Consider the following 13,920-nt stretch of genomic DNA (forward strand, 5'->3'; position numbering starts at 1 on the left):
GATTTTTATTTTCTCTGCTCCTCCTTCTTTTTTGGGGGTTTGGGGGACCCTGCCCTCACACAGGTGATGATGAGCAGAGTGATTGGTTTCATGAAAACGAATCAGGTGGAGCATGTGGAATTACAGGGGTCATTCCATGGTGGGAACAAGAAGACTCCACAGAACTGGACAGAGAATTGCCTGACCCAGTCTTTGAAAGTATCTTAACTGGTACTTTCCCTCTTATGTCCCGCTCAGGGAGGAGAGGTAAGTAGCAAATCAAGCAAATGCAAGCTGTAGAATGACTTGGGTACAGTAGAAGGATATCTGTGGATTATATTAAATATGTAAAATGTGTACAAGTCTTGGAGTTACCTGTTTGTTTCCTTGAACTGTTAAATTTTTAAGATATCGTTAGAGAGAAATAACTCAAAGTCAATTATTAGGAAAGTCAGAAGATGCAAAATGGCTCATTTTGATGACCTGCTGTTTTTATTTCTCTCAATGTTTGCATTGAGAATTTTTCAACATTATTTCAAGTGAAACCTGATGTTCCATTTTGCTCCCGGCCTTTGCTGTAATGTATAGAATACTATAGAAGTTCATTAATTTAAAGGCTGGAAAGACTAATGTGACCATCTGCCTTGCTTTATGGCCATGTTGTTTGTACAGAAGAGGGAAGGGTACTTCTGGAGCATGGATTGAGATTGTAACTTAGAAAATACCCTTTCTCTTTATTTCTAAAGTACTTCCCACCACTGTGGATCCAGTGTTACCAATGGTAAACTCTACCAGTGTTGGACTGCATTTACAGCTAGGAACACGCTCTTGTCCACAGATTGAAGCTGTCAAACCTCAGCTTGCTGCCAAAGAATTTTGTTGTACCTTCCTCTGCCACAAGGATTTTCTTCCCATTCAAATACAAATCTGAGCAGTGGTCAAATCACTTTTAAACTACTACACTGAATGTATTGAATCCTTCTGTGAGGATTATTCTCTAGACACTTGGATTGCTTTGAAGGACTTAGTCTCTGCAGATTGGCCAGATTTAATGTTTCCTAGTGATAAGGAAGTTGTAAGTGATGCAAAAATCACCTTCTACTATAGTTCTGCTAAGCTCTGCTTGTGCTGCCAATGGTGCATCGATCCAGGATGGCAGTAAGAATAGCTGCAGAATTTTAAATTTTCTTGATAATTTATTCTTTCCCTTACTTTTCCCATTCTGTGCTCTGTTTCCACCAGTAAAATGTTTGCCAATAAAATGGTTTTGTTTAACAGAGTTCATATTGATAGATTGGTGTGTATTGGTGAATTTTATTGGTTCTATGGTCAAGAAAATACTCTTAAACAAACTTGTATTTTTTTGTAGGTTTCCAGAGTAGATGTAGTCATCTTCATGGAATGCCAGCAAGAAATATAAAAAAGGCTTCAGGAAACCAGAATGCACTGGTAGGTGTTCTCATTTTTGTAAGCTCGTGCACTGTTCTCAGGGGTTTCTAGAAAAGCATATTGTTCTTACGCTTGTTCCCTGACATTATGGATGGATAATGGAACTGGAAGACTTGCTGCCACTGCTCCCTGAGTGTATGTTTACTCTTTTTAAATATTCTGACATTCCACTGCAGAAGAAAGAATCTGATACTGTTTCTCAGTACTTGTTTTGAACTAAGCAAAGGAAAAAGTTTTCAGTGTGGTTGTGTGTATATATGTGTATAAGTTACTATTTTCAGTATATGTCTTATGTCTATATGAAAACATGTTTCACTTTTATGATGAAAATCAAATAAATTTATTTTCTGATAATAAAAAAGCTTTCAGGATGCATTGTAGTGCAATTCAGGTCATATTTTTTCCCAAAAATCTGTTTTGAAAAATATGTCCCTGTTTTCTTTTGTTTGGTTTACACCTGTGTGGTCAGGCGAAAAGGGTGTATACAAAAGAAAATTAAAACAGATTATCCAAATGCCTGCCATAGAGATCATGCATTTCTTTGTACTGAGCCTGTTCAAAGCTGGCACTACAAATGGGATGTTTGGGGTTTTTTAGTACCTACAGCCCTAGGAGCAGTGTTTATAAGTGGAGGAAAAAATTCACCTGTCTTTGCATTTCTGTGCAATCTAATACCTGGATTTTCCTACAGCTTTTTTCTAAAATAAGTTTCTAATAATTTTTTTTTCAATTTTTCCTTGGAGAAGGGCATAATGAGAAGAGAAATTTGACTTTTTAAATTTAAATGCTAAAATATATTAATTATATCCCAGTCTATTTCTTTCTTATAAGAAAAATGTTTGGAAGGGCATGTTTGAGATCCCTTATCAGGTGTAATAAACATAGGCCAGGACAATAAATACTGCAACATGGATATTCTTTGTTGTTTGACAACATTAAATGTTTTCAGATTTAAGTTGCCTAAACAACATAAGTTGCTTCTGAGAAATGTCAGAGTTATTATATGTGGAGAGAATAGAAAGGACCTGCTAGAAATTTAATTCCTTTTGAAGAGGCAAGTTTTTTGTAATTGAAGTTACTGTCCAATAATTGCCATTTGGAGCTGAATAAGATGCTTTAAAACTTTGGCCTGCGATCTCTGCTGTTAGTGGTCATGAATTAGATGAATGCTATCTAGTTCTTGGTTTCCTATCTACCTATTTTTATTTTTGGTTCAGTGCTTGCTTGAGCATATCTGGGATTTGTAGCCCATTTTCTAGGCTTATTGCAATTTCACTCTGGTATTTTATAGGAGCTATTATAACTGATAGGTTAGCTTCATGGTACTGATGATACATGGCTTAACTACCCTAAAATCTTCCTTTTCCTCTAAATTGTAAAAAGGTGATTAAATTTCAATTGATGAAGATATACTGTGAATGCATATATATAATAAAAAATCCTAATGTTTATTTTCTGCTGGATTGTCCTTAGGAGTCCATTTTGTCTTCCACTCATGGTATCCCATATATAATGATGGTATTATAGTTCCCTTTATAACAAAAATCCAAGCCAATCTACTAAAGACTGATAATTCAGTTACCTCCAGTTATTAAATATGTCATTTGCATGGTGTTGTGGAAGAAGGTTGGCATGTGAATGTAGCTTCTGAGTCACTATGTTTAGGCAGGAGTCACAAATTGAGGGGATGTGCTGTTAGCTCTGCAGCTGCAGCTTTCTGACCTCCTTAATGACTATTTATGTTTGTGGTCACATCTGCTGCATCTGTCTTTGCAATATAAACCAGAGCTCTTGTGCTTCCTTTTGTCAGTGATTGCTTCTTAAACAAAATCTTCTTTAGATACTTAAATTCAATGACAAAAACGTCATTTAATACCTGTGACATCTGATAACACAGAACAAGAAGTAATTACTGCTATTAGATGGTAACAGTGAAGAAGAGCAAGAATGCTGTAAGAAAGATTAATATCCTGAGGAAAGAACATTGCAGACTCGAGTTATTGAGCAGAATTGCGGTGTGAATGAATTCTCTTCTAGCAGGAAGGAGTCTGATGTCTGTATCACTGCTTTTACACAGACCTGAAAGGGAGACAATGTTAAAAAATAATAGATACAGTACCTAAAAGATACACATTATATCTTCTGTTCAGTCTTAGGGTTTGTAATTTGTATCCACAGAATGTGAGCATGCACTTGGCTTTTTGCCTGCAGTCAAGGCTTAAGGTTTTTTGAAAAGCTTGGTTGAAGGTTCACAATTATAGCAACCAGCAAAGCCTGGGTGAGATCACAGGTTTGGGGAAGGCAGAGAGAGGAGCTATGATAATGGCTGGATATACCCTCATCCTCTCTCAGAAAGTGTTTAATGCCCAACTATTTGGGTGTTTTCTTGTAAGAAGAATAACAGGCTAAGAGTGGGAGTATTTCTTGCTGCAGACCAAGGAAACTGCCTGCTCACACGTTCACAGCACGGTGGGAGCTGAGGATCAGAGCACCAGTGCTGCTCTTCATGGACCAGGCAGCAAACTTGAGGTAGCCACAGCTAGCACTTAGAGTCTCTCCAGAAGCTCTTCCTTTGTTTCATGGATGAGTTGCTTAATTTGAGCAAACTCATGGGTCTTTCTTTTATCACGTGTACTGCCTTTGAGTCAAAACACTTTTTTTATAATCATACAACACTGGACAAGAAAGAGAGAAATAGAAAACCAGCATGCATGTACTTTGAAAATCCTTACTTACTCCAATGTCCAGGTTGAATGAGTTATACAGCAGATGACAACTGAAAAGGCTGAGCAAGAAAATAAAAAAAAAGGAAATATTCAATACAACTGGCAGCCTTTCAATTGTCCAGTTCATAGATAGACAAGTTTTTACTGGGATCTGTAATTAAGTAGTTTGTAATGTATATATTTTGGGTTGCAGCTATAATGGTGGCTTTTATGTCTTCATTGCTTGACTTTGTGATAGCATCGACTGTAGCTATACATGAAAAGAAATAGAAAAGTACATGGTTTCTCTAATACCATGCAAAGTTGATAGTAGTAGCTTTGTAGTTAAAATTAGAACAATTATGCATTTGCTTTCATGTTTAATGTATTCTTTTAATAAGGTGTATATTGCACCAAATCTTATTGTGGTTGAGTTGAATTGGTTGATTCTGAAGTTACAGATGACCTGATGAACTAGTCCCAAGCCTTACATTGCTTTATGTTAGGAAAATGCAGAAATCCTGACATTTAGAGGTACTGTTGCATGAATGAAACACTGATTTCTAGAAGGAATGCTTTTTTCTTCTGGTCTTTATGTATGTTTGTAGACTTGGCACTCATCTAGTGACATATGGTTTATATACAAGTCACTTTTCTAGTACTGTATCTGTGTTGATTCTAGCAAATTGCAGGTGAAGCTTTGGTATTTCGTAGAATAAAATCTGAAATCTAACCCTTTAGATGTGTTGGAAGTGTAAAGGTGTAAAGTGTAAAAAAGTGTAAAAGTGTAAAAAAGTGTAAAGGTGTAAAGTGTAAAAAAGTGTAAAAGTGTTTGTTTCTATGATATAGAATACTAACTTACCTCTACCTAAAATGATTGAGGTTGTCATTTTTTTCACAGATAGATTCCTGGGGAGAGCATAAAACCCCTTTTTAAGAAAATAAGAGTTAATTATAGATAGCAAAAACAAACCACGACTATTTTCTCATTTTCTTCAAATTGTTTTGCCCAACTTAGTATTCAACTGAAAATTTTGACTTTCATTCGCAACTCCTCCGTACAAATGTGGAAATTTTAATAAGTTTGGAAAATGAGTGCTGCTGTTTTAGCTACTCCTTGTGTGGTTCTAGGCACTGTTTCTTCCCTGAGACAGAGAGAAACATTGCAAGGTTTTGTTCAAGAACTCTTCTGTGTCGCCTCTTCCTGCCTGTATTCCCTGTCTGGGCTGGAAGCTGGTAAGTGATTTCACTGAGCTAAAGTGCAAAAAACATGACCAATAAAAAAAGATGCTTTCTTTGACTCTGCCAGTTTTTCCATCCATCACCTTTGTGTCATGGGGATTGGTTTCATTATATTAAAGACAGCTTGTATTAAGTCTTGCACTCCTGGATTGATTTATTTTTTTGCACAGCTGTGCTACTGAGCTTGACTATACACAGTTGTAATTATTCAAAATGTGTTTAAAGGATGAAAGCTACATTTCCAGGACCCGTTATCTGAGGATGTCTGGGTATTTCTGTCAAATCCTGTGACTTTTATTTTAAAAGTTCAAAGATAAAAGCTTTTCTCAAAAAAATTGTTGACAGATGAACAGTCTATTGACATTAGGAGAAAAGATGCTTTGAGCACTCGTGCTGTTTTAAACAGCTTTCAAAATGTAAAATCAAATCAAACATTTCTGCATCTAAGTTTTTTTTAGCTGAAGAAACAGCCAGGTGTTTTCAGGAGCTTTTTTCTTGTCAAAATATTTTGGAAACAAAGTGAAATATTACTAGGAAAGAAACCTTGCTGTAGATCCAAAGAATATTTCCTTAAAGAATAATTTGGGCACTGTTTTTACAATATTGGTCATAAGCCTCTTTGTGGATACTCTGCAACATTTGGAAGAACACTGCTTCTCAAGTTGAAGTGTATTTGGTGGTATGGAGAATTTGTTTATGTTGGATGAGTGGTATAGTCAGATAATATAGTAAAATATAGTATCAGCAAGGTGCACAAAAGAATTTATCTGTGGTGTATTAATTATTTTCTTCAGTTAATGATTTTCTGTCATTCGGAGCGATAGTCTCTATATCAAATTCTGTGGAAATGTGATGGTATTAGATTATAACAAAACTAAACTCTTGTTGAATTTCACACTTTGATTCATTCATGATGAGGAATATTAAGCCTCTGCCTGAGGGTAGCATTTTGAAACCTTATGCTGCTAAAACTGCAAATGAATTTACCTTTAAACAAGTAGGAGAGTAGGGCTTTTTTTGTTTTGTAATGGTTTTATTAAGATTTCCTGTCATCACAAATACTCTGAGCTATTGAAAGCCTTTCTTAGTATGCTTTTCCCTTTTTTTTATTTGTAATTACCTTAAATTGATACCTATTTATGCAAAAATCCAGTCAATGTCATGCTCTTTTAATCCTGTCTTTAACTCAATACCTTAGTTTTACAGCGTAGAGGGATAAAACTTCCTTAAGGAGTGGATAGTTTCCTGCACCTATGTGCTTCTTGCAGATATGTTTTTTGAGGTAGAAAAATTCAGATTGTTAGGAGAGGAGATGCTGCTGGGATGTTGGTGTAAGCCCCACCTTGGATTCTTCTAGTGTTCAGTAACTATCTGCAAAAATACTACAGTTTTCCTGAGGAATGAGTCAAGTGACACACTTCTAGACTTCAAAAAGTAGTCACATTGAAATAGCATTATTTTATGAGAAAGCAATAGTTTCACATTTAGCAGAAGGTGTCTCTTCCCATGGCAGGGGGGTTGGACTGATGATTTTTGGCTTCCAACACAAATCTATGAACCAAAGGGAAAAAAAGAATCAGTCAAATTTCAAAACCTCATCATAAACAATGTAGGTTTCAGAATGAAATGTAAATGTCGCAGACATCTTTTGTGAAAAATCCTTTCTTCAGGATTTTTCCCCTTTCTGAGAAGCTGTGGCCTCAGCAACAAAATGTAAACCATGGTTATCTGCTGCTGTGGAATGCAACAGGTGTGTCCGTGATTGGTCTTGGGTGAATGTTTGGATTTACTGACCACTCACGGCAGAGCTGTTTTTGCTTTCTGCCTGGACACAGAACTTTGTGATTCTTTCCTTTTCTATTCTTAGCTTGCTAGCATTCTGAGAACTTTTCTCTCTATTCCTTTTAGTATTGTCATAATGTAATATATATCATAAAATAATAAACCAAGCCTTCTGAACATGAGGTCAACATTCTCATCTCTCTCTTCACCCTGAAAGACCCTTGCAAGCCCTGTAAAAATGTAAATATTCTGGAAAATGCTGAGGTACCTGTGATGTTTCTAACTTCGTGTATCTATGCATTTTTGGAGGAACTGCTCGCTGTTATTACACCTTTTAATCCTCACCATGTATTCCACATCACAAGAGCTTCTTTTTTCCACAAATTAATTTTCCAGCATTTTTTCTAAAGCTTTCACTTACACCAGTGCAAGCCTAATGTAACTTCCATCTGCTATGGGAAGTACCTGATGGAGGACTAAAGCTGCTTAGTGGCTTTCATAATGGGTTAGTGTACTTCCTCATTGAAAGGATCCTAATTACACCTGCATCATTTTTCACGGTAGGTCAGTTCTCAAAGTGGTTCTCATCACTAATAGCACCAGCAGTGGTATCCGTATGTAAGGCACAGTTGGTTTGTATGTGATTGTTCAAGGCAGAGCACTGCAATTAATAGGTCAAGTTTGTCAGTGTTGATATCACTGTTATGAAGGGTTGTGATTTCTACCTATCACTTTTGAGATTTGTGGTTAAATAAAGTCTGCCTCACAAGGTGTTTGCATTAAGTGACAGTGATTTTTGTGTGACCTGAAATTGTCTAATGAAAATCTTCAATTATCATGGTGTCATCAAATCAGTAAAGAGACACAAATAATACCACAGCATTTGTCTCACTTGAAGCTGTACTTCATTAGCCAGAAAAAAGTTATTGGTGAAGGTGAGACATGTGTCTTTTATTCATTCTTCTGTACCGCTTACCTTGTAAATCAGAGTGTAGAGTCTTGAGTTGTGTCCTGCCTTGATTCTTACAAAATCTGTGACTATCAAGAAAAAAAAATAGTTTAGATGCATCAGCCAATTAATAGCTTTTGGAGATAACAATTGTACTTTGTCAACAAAATGTAAGTATCTTTTAGGTAAAACCAGGAAAAGAGATACTATGTGTCACAAAGCTCACAATGGTTTTTTTATTGGTATAGTTGACCTACAGTGACAATCAAAGCATACCCTTAAACTATCAAAGATTAACTTCTGTCTAGCTGAAGTGACTGTGGTGACTTAGTCTCTTCTTGGACTCTCAAGTATAGTGTCAAAACCAGCATCCCACTTCAGCAAAGCAGTTGCCCTCCAGCCTTAGTCTCAGAAATGCCAAATGTGCTGCTTAGTTTTTTAGATGCGTTCTGTGGTTTATTCATGGTGACAAGTGCTATGAACTGTTAGGCTAAGCAGTATTTCTTGTAATTCACCTCACCCCAACCACTCCAGTGATTGTCATCTACAATTTCACTTAAGTTTATTTTCAAGGAGGACAAATAGCGTTATGATATCCCTTTCATTCTTCAGTTAGTGTCTGTCTTGAAAACACATTTAATACAGTTTTACAGCAGTCTTTACAGATAATAATGATTTTTAAAACCTCTGACCTCAAAATACGAAGCAACATGATTATTCCTCTTGTTTTCTGCAGCTTTAAAAGAAACCCCACTGTCTGGTGTGTGACTGCATAAAATGTTTCTTCTCTAGACATTTGGAGTTTGCTTATTTTGACTTCCCAAGTGCCTATGGGTTCTTTGATGTTTCTTTTTTTTTGCAATTCTAATGGAAAAAATAAATCCTTTAATTGTTATTACACTTAGTATCTTCCCTGCAAGAATCTCACTGTTGGATCTCTTTTAGAAACTTCTTAATGTCTCAAGAGCAGCATTTCAAATAATTAATGGTAGAACAACATGCTGTATCCAGAGTCAAGTTAGATTTCCTAAATCTAACTTGAAATCCTGAGCTGGATTTCCTTGTACTGAACTTGATGGGTGGAGTTGATCCTTTAATGCTGAGATGAGATAGTAAAACATGTGTAATAGGCAAGGAACACCTGCACAGATACTATGGTTTATCTGATAAGCAACATCTCATTTATGTTGTAATAACATCATAAACATGAAGTAAATAATGAAAATCATGCCAGTGATTTCAGCTAACATGTTTTTTAACATTTTTAAACCGAAAACAAGTACAGTTCCTAAACACTTGGAAGTTTCTTCTTATTCAACCCATAGTAACTCATTCACATGAATAGGTTTTTCCATCAGGGCTGCTGATGGGTGGAACAACTTGAAAATACATTTTTATGTTGCCCTTCATATGGTGGTCATCTGTAATGAATGCAGCCGCTTTACATGTCTAGAGGTAAGCAGAGTATTTCCATCAGATATCCAGATTAAGCCTATTAAGTGACCACCTAGATTTGTTCGAAGATAAGCAGGTTCTATTCAGATGTACTCATTTGTTTTGTTCACTGGTTCTGTTAGAATTAGTTTATGTAATTCATATTCTAAAAATCTTGTGTGAAGTGATGGATAGCATTAATGGCTTATCTTTCTAATCATTACTGTAAGGCAAGGATGAGAATATTTTAATGTTGTTTGATTTTTAATAAAAGCAAAACCACAAACCCTAATTTAAACTGTGGGGGCACGGAGTGAGGGGGGAGGTTATATGTTCAGTTTGAGTTCATATGTCTTGTACCAAGAGTAAGAAGTACTGCAAAAAGAGTGAATTAAACTGGATCTGTAGTATTCTCTCCAGGAATTCATCATGGCAGTGCATATATCAAATTACTTCAAAATACAGGACAGAAAATCAAGTAGGAAACATACATGATGTATTGTATTGAAGTTGAGTCGACCAAGAAAATTACTTGGCTTCTTTTCTGATGTGAGAGATTATACAGGAATGGAGAGCTCCTCTTCTGCCATTCTCTTTGATTGCTCTGACTTCAGCTGGATGTAAAGACAGTGTTCTGTAACATGTTAAACACAACCAGAAAGGACAGGAGCAAACCACAGTTGTTGTACCTACCTTACTTCTGAGTCAGCTGGAAAAGTGCTTGCTACTGTTTGGTTTCCTGAAATAAGACAATCAAATGTCCATACTTAGAGTGCAGTTTTGAGAGGGCAAAAATTACTCAAAACTACTCAAAACTCTTCCGACCATTACCGCATGGTATTTACAGCAAGTAAGTATATAACTGAATGCAGAACCTTTTCTTTACAGAAATGTAGGCTTTGTTTATGTTTCTGCAACATGTTGAATTTGAAAACCTGTTGGATGTGGGCACTTTATAAAACATGTTTATCCAGAATCAGAGACAGCAGTGCTAACTAAATAAAATGGTGGTAAGCAATCCTAGATTGGGAAGGTTATTCCCCATAGATAATCAGTACTTAAAAAAGTTTCATGGGCTCTTCATGTGGGAAAGCCCTACATAAAACACTGGTATGATGTTTTCAAAAACATAATAATTATTGTTTTTTGTGTACTTACACCATTTGTCCAGTTGCTGATTTACATAGAGTATCTAGGAATAAAGAAGACAAAAAGAAAAGGTTCATTATCATTAGCACTTGCAGCTGGAGTGGTCCAAGAGTGTATTAGTCCTTGCATGTTAATTACTGTCCCTTCAGCTGCAACATAGCAGTGCTTTTTTAGCACTTCTTTTGGAAGTGAAGTGTAAATGCTTGTAGCTGATCAAGTGAGCACTTCAGTCCAACAGTTTTGGTAACAGCTCCAAATCTGTCCCACTCAGCCCTTGCAATTAGACTCAGAAAACTTTTATACTTACTCCTGATCTGATTTTTGCTGTGGATAGTTTTTCTCATTACTGACTTGGGATAGGTAATTTGACAGGTGGTTTTAAACAACTGCGTTCACAAGTAGGAGACTAACTTTCTCATTCTGTTGTTTCTCAGCTCTGACTTAGTATTCCTGCAGATCTTGGTTTTAAAGGTCAAGGAAGAAACTTCTCAGTTCAGAGATCTGAAAGTTGTTTATTTAGGGAGTCATCTTTCCTTACTGTTAGCTGATGGGCAAACTCTGTTTCAACTGTCTTGCTTTAGATGTGTATTTCTTTAAACACTCATGTAGTTCACTTTAAAGAGCTTTTTAGAGAAAATGTGCCCCGTTTTCCCTTTGCCCTGACCTGTTTGCTTTGGACAAAGCTTCTAAAAGCCTTTTTTTACAAAGACCTAAACAGATACATACAGTATGTTCACAGTAGGCTGCATTTTTATTCCCTGAAGAATATGGTCAAACTGGAGAAAACCCTTTTTCCTGTTTTCTGTCACTGTTATGCTATGGGAAAGAAAGCATTGTACATGTCACAATTGAGATTTTGTTGGCATACTGCACCTCTTGTGGTTTTTTTTAAACCTAGGATCTACATTTTAGTATAGCTATAAGGCATTTTAAGACTATTTGTACTATCTAAAAGAATTCTAAGAATATTGGTTCTGAAAAGTTATTCTAAACTCACTTTTCCATGCAGCAAAATATAACATTAAAGCAAAACGTAGGCAATGACTCCATAAAAAAAAAGGGAGGGAGGGAGTTTGTTTAAATAGAAGCTACCATTTCAGAGTTAAGTTGGGCATAAATATTATAAAATATATTGTTATGCCTTGTTCAGGGGAACGTTTAACTGTATTTTTTCTGATTGACGGTAAGTATTAGATATTATGTGACTGTTAAGCTTAAAAACTCTGAAGGTTTTATTAAAGTTTTCTTTGTACCCAAAGCAGTATCATTATAAGATTTCTTCCCCTATATCAGTGATGCAGATGCATTTTTTCTTTAGCATTTATTGTGGGGTATTTTTTGTTTCAGGAAAACAACTTCATTTATATAGGATGTTTTACTGAATCTTATATTAAATATTACTAGAATGTGGAAAATATTTTTTAAATATTTGGAGGTTGATGGATTGGTTCTCTTCAAAGGGAAACAAAACACTAAATATTTCTAATCCTGCATTATTTACCGCATGGATGGTTAAATGCTACTTTAAGCCCCATAAAATTAAAACAGAGAAATCTGCCAACTGTAGCAGGAATTGGATTTAGGAAGAGTGGTACAGAGCCAAAATATTGCTACAGAATTAAATGTCAAAAATCTTCTTTAATAGTAGATATATAGTTCACAGTGTCTGGTTATGATTAATACATTTAATCTAAATCACTGAAAGTTGCTCTCTCCTTTTCCATAAAATACAATAGGACACAAATCAGTTTTACTGTAGGTGGATAACAATTGGAAAATAATGCATCTTCCCGCCCAATAAATTGTCAGTTATACCTTTTAACTAAAATCGATTCATCTTTCCAAAATTTATTACGATTTCTAATAATAAATCTTTTCAAATGTTTATTCATTTGCTTTTTGATACATTTGTGCCACTTTTGCTATGGTCTAATGTTTTTTCTTTTGATTCATTGTAAATTAGAAAATCTATTTTGAGTCAATTTTCTAGTTAAGAAGTTAAAATCTATAACCCAGCCATTTTTTCATAGTCTCCTTTGCACATTTTAATACCCTTGAACTTAGATCCAATCCAGTAAATTCTGATCAGAAGGTGATTAAAAGACTTTTCACGGCAACTTCTTGACTGAGGGCCAGATTCGTAAAGCAAGTACTTATGGGATTGTTTTCCTGCACATATCTCTGAGTCAAATATGAAAATTAAAACAATTATAGCAGATGAACAGATACATACATAGGTTTTGGTCAGAGGTTTTTAATATGAGCAGTCAGAATTGTCCTTGCGATTGAGAGCCCAAAGATGGTGTGATAGAAGCTTCCTTTTGTTGTCCCTTTATGGCAGCAATGCAATGGCAAAAGTGGTGATTGCTAAAGCATGCTCTGTGCACCATCATTTGGGGTGTCTGTAATTATCCAACTAGCCTCTTCAAGTGTGGTCACCTGCTGTGTAATGTTTATAGAAGTAACACTTTTCTTAAGAACGTATTTTAAAAGAAATTTCTCTAATGTTTGATATTCTAAAAATCTGTGAAATTGTGTTCACTGTTCAGCAGTTTCCTGCTCTGTATATAATAAAATATGTCAGAGTGGGATAGTCTTATTTTTTTACAAATCTCCCAATAAGCATATTTCCTGTTATGATCCAGTTAAAAAATGTGATCTTAATCAGATTTCTGACAATAATTATATATGAGAAGGTTAATTGAGTATGTAGTCATCTCAAATCTCTTAAAGGAACAAATATGTTTTGTTTATAATAGAAATGTGAACAATGGCAGAATAGAGGAAGAAGGCTAGAAAATGTTTGAAACATAACTATAAGAAAATTACTATAAGAAAGTTGTAATTTAAAAATTACTATAAGAAAGTTGTAATTTAAACTTGATCTACAGTATCACGTTTTGGCCAATTTGTGTAGCTGAAGGCATCTTAGGCTTTAAAGTGATTGATTTCAAAGTTAAAAAAATCATTTGTGCGGATGGATTGGAATTCATTAATTTTACTAATTACACAGTGAAGAAAACAGATGTTTTCTTAGGCAAAGATCAGGCTTTAATTACAGGTCTTACCTGCTTATCTAAAAATAGTGTCAATATGTTCATGTCTCTCAAAGTTAATTTCTTATTTTTACATGGAAATATGATTTTTTGCCCATTTTAAGCCTTACTCTAATTATGTACAAATACAAATCTGATACTTAGAGTACTTATTGAGGGATACATATGTCATAAT

At 35.3% G+C, this 13,920-nt stretch overlaps 1 protein-coding gene across 1 annotated transcript in view; it reads left to right on the forward strand.

Annotated features, from left to right (window-relative positions):
* The window catches only part of GPATCH2 (G-patch domain containing 2), a 119,216-nt gene that overhangs the window by 21,912 nt on the left and 83,384 nt on the right, over positions 1–13,920 (forward strand). Inside the window, exons 4-5 of the mRNA XM_058020994.1 lie at positions 64–246; positions 1,349–1,428. Coding sequence (XP_057876977.1) covers positions 64–246; positions 1,349–1,428 — 263 coding nt within the window. The remainder of the gene's footprint in view (positions 1–63; positions 247–1,348; positions 1,429–13,920) is intronic.

The sequence above is a fragment of the Melospiza georgiana genome, chromosome 3 (assembly GCF_028018845.1).
Source record: "Melospiza georgiana isolate bMelGeo1 chromosome 3, bMelGeo1.pri, whole genome shotgun sequence".
Lineage (NCBI taxonomy): Eukaryota > Metazoa > Chordata > Aves > Passeriformes > Passerellidae > Melospiza > Melospiza georgiana.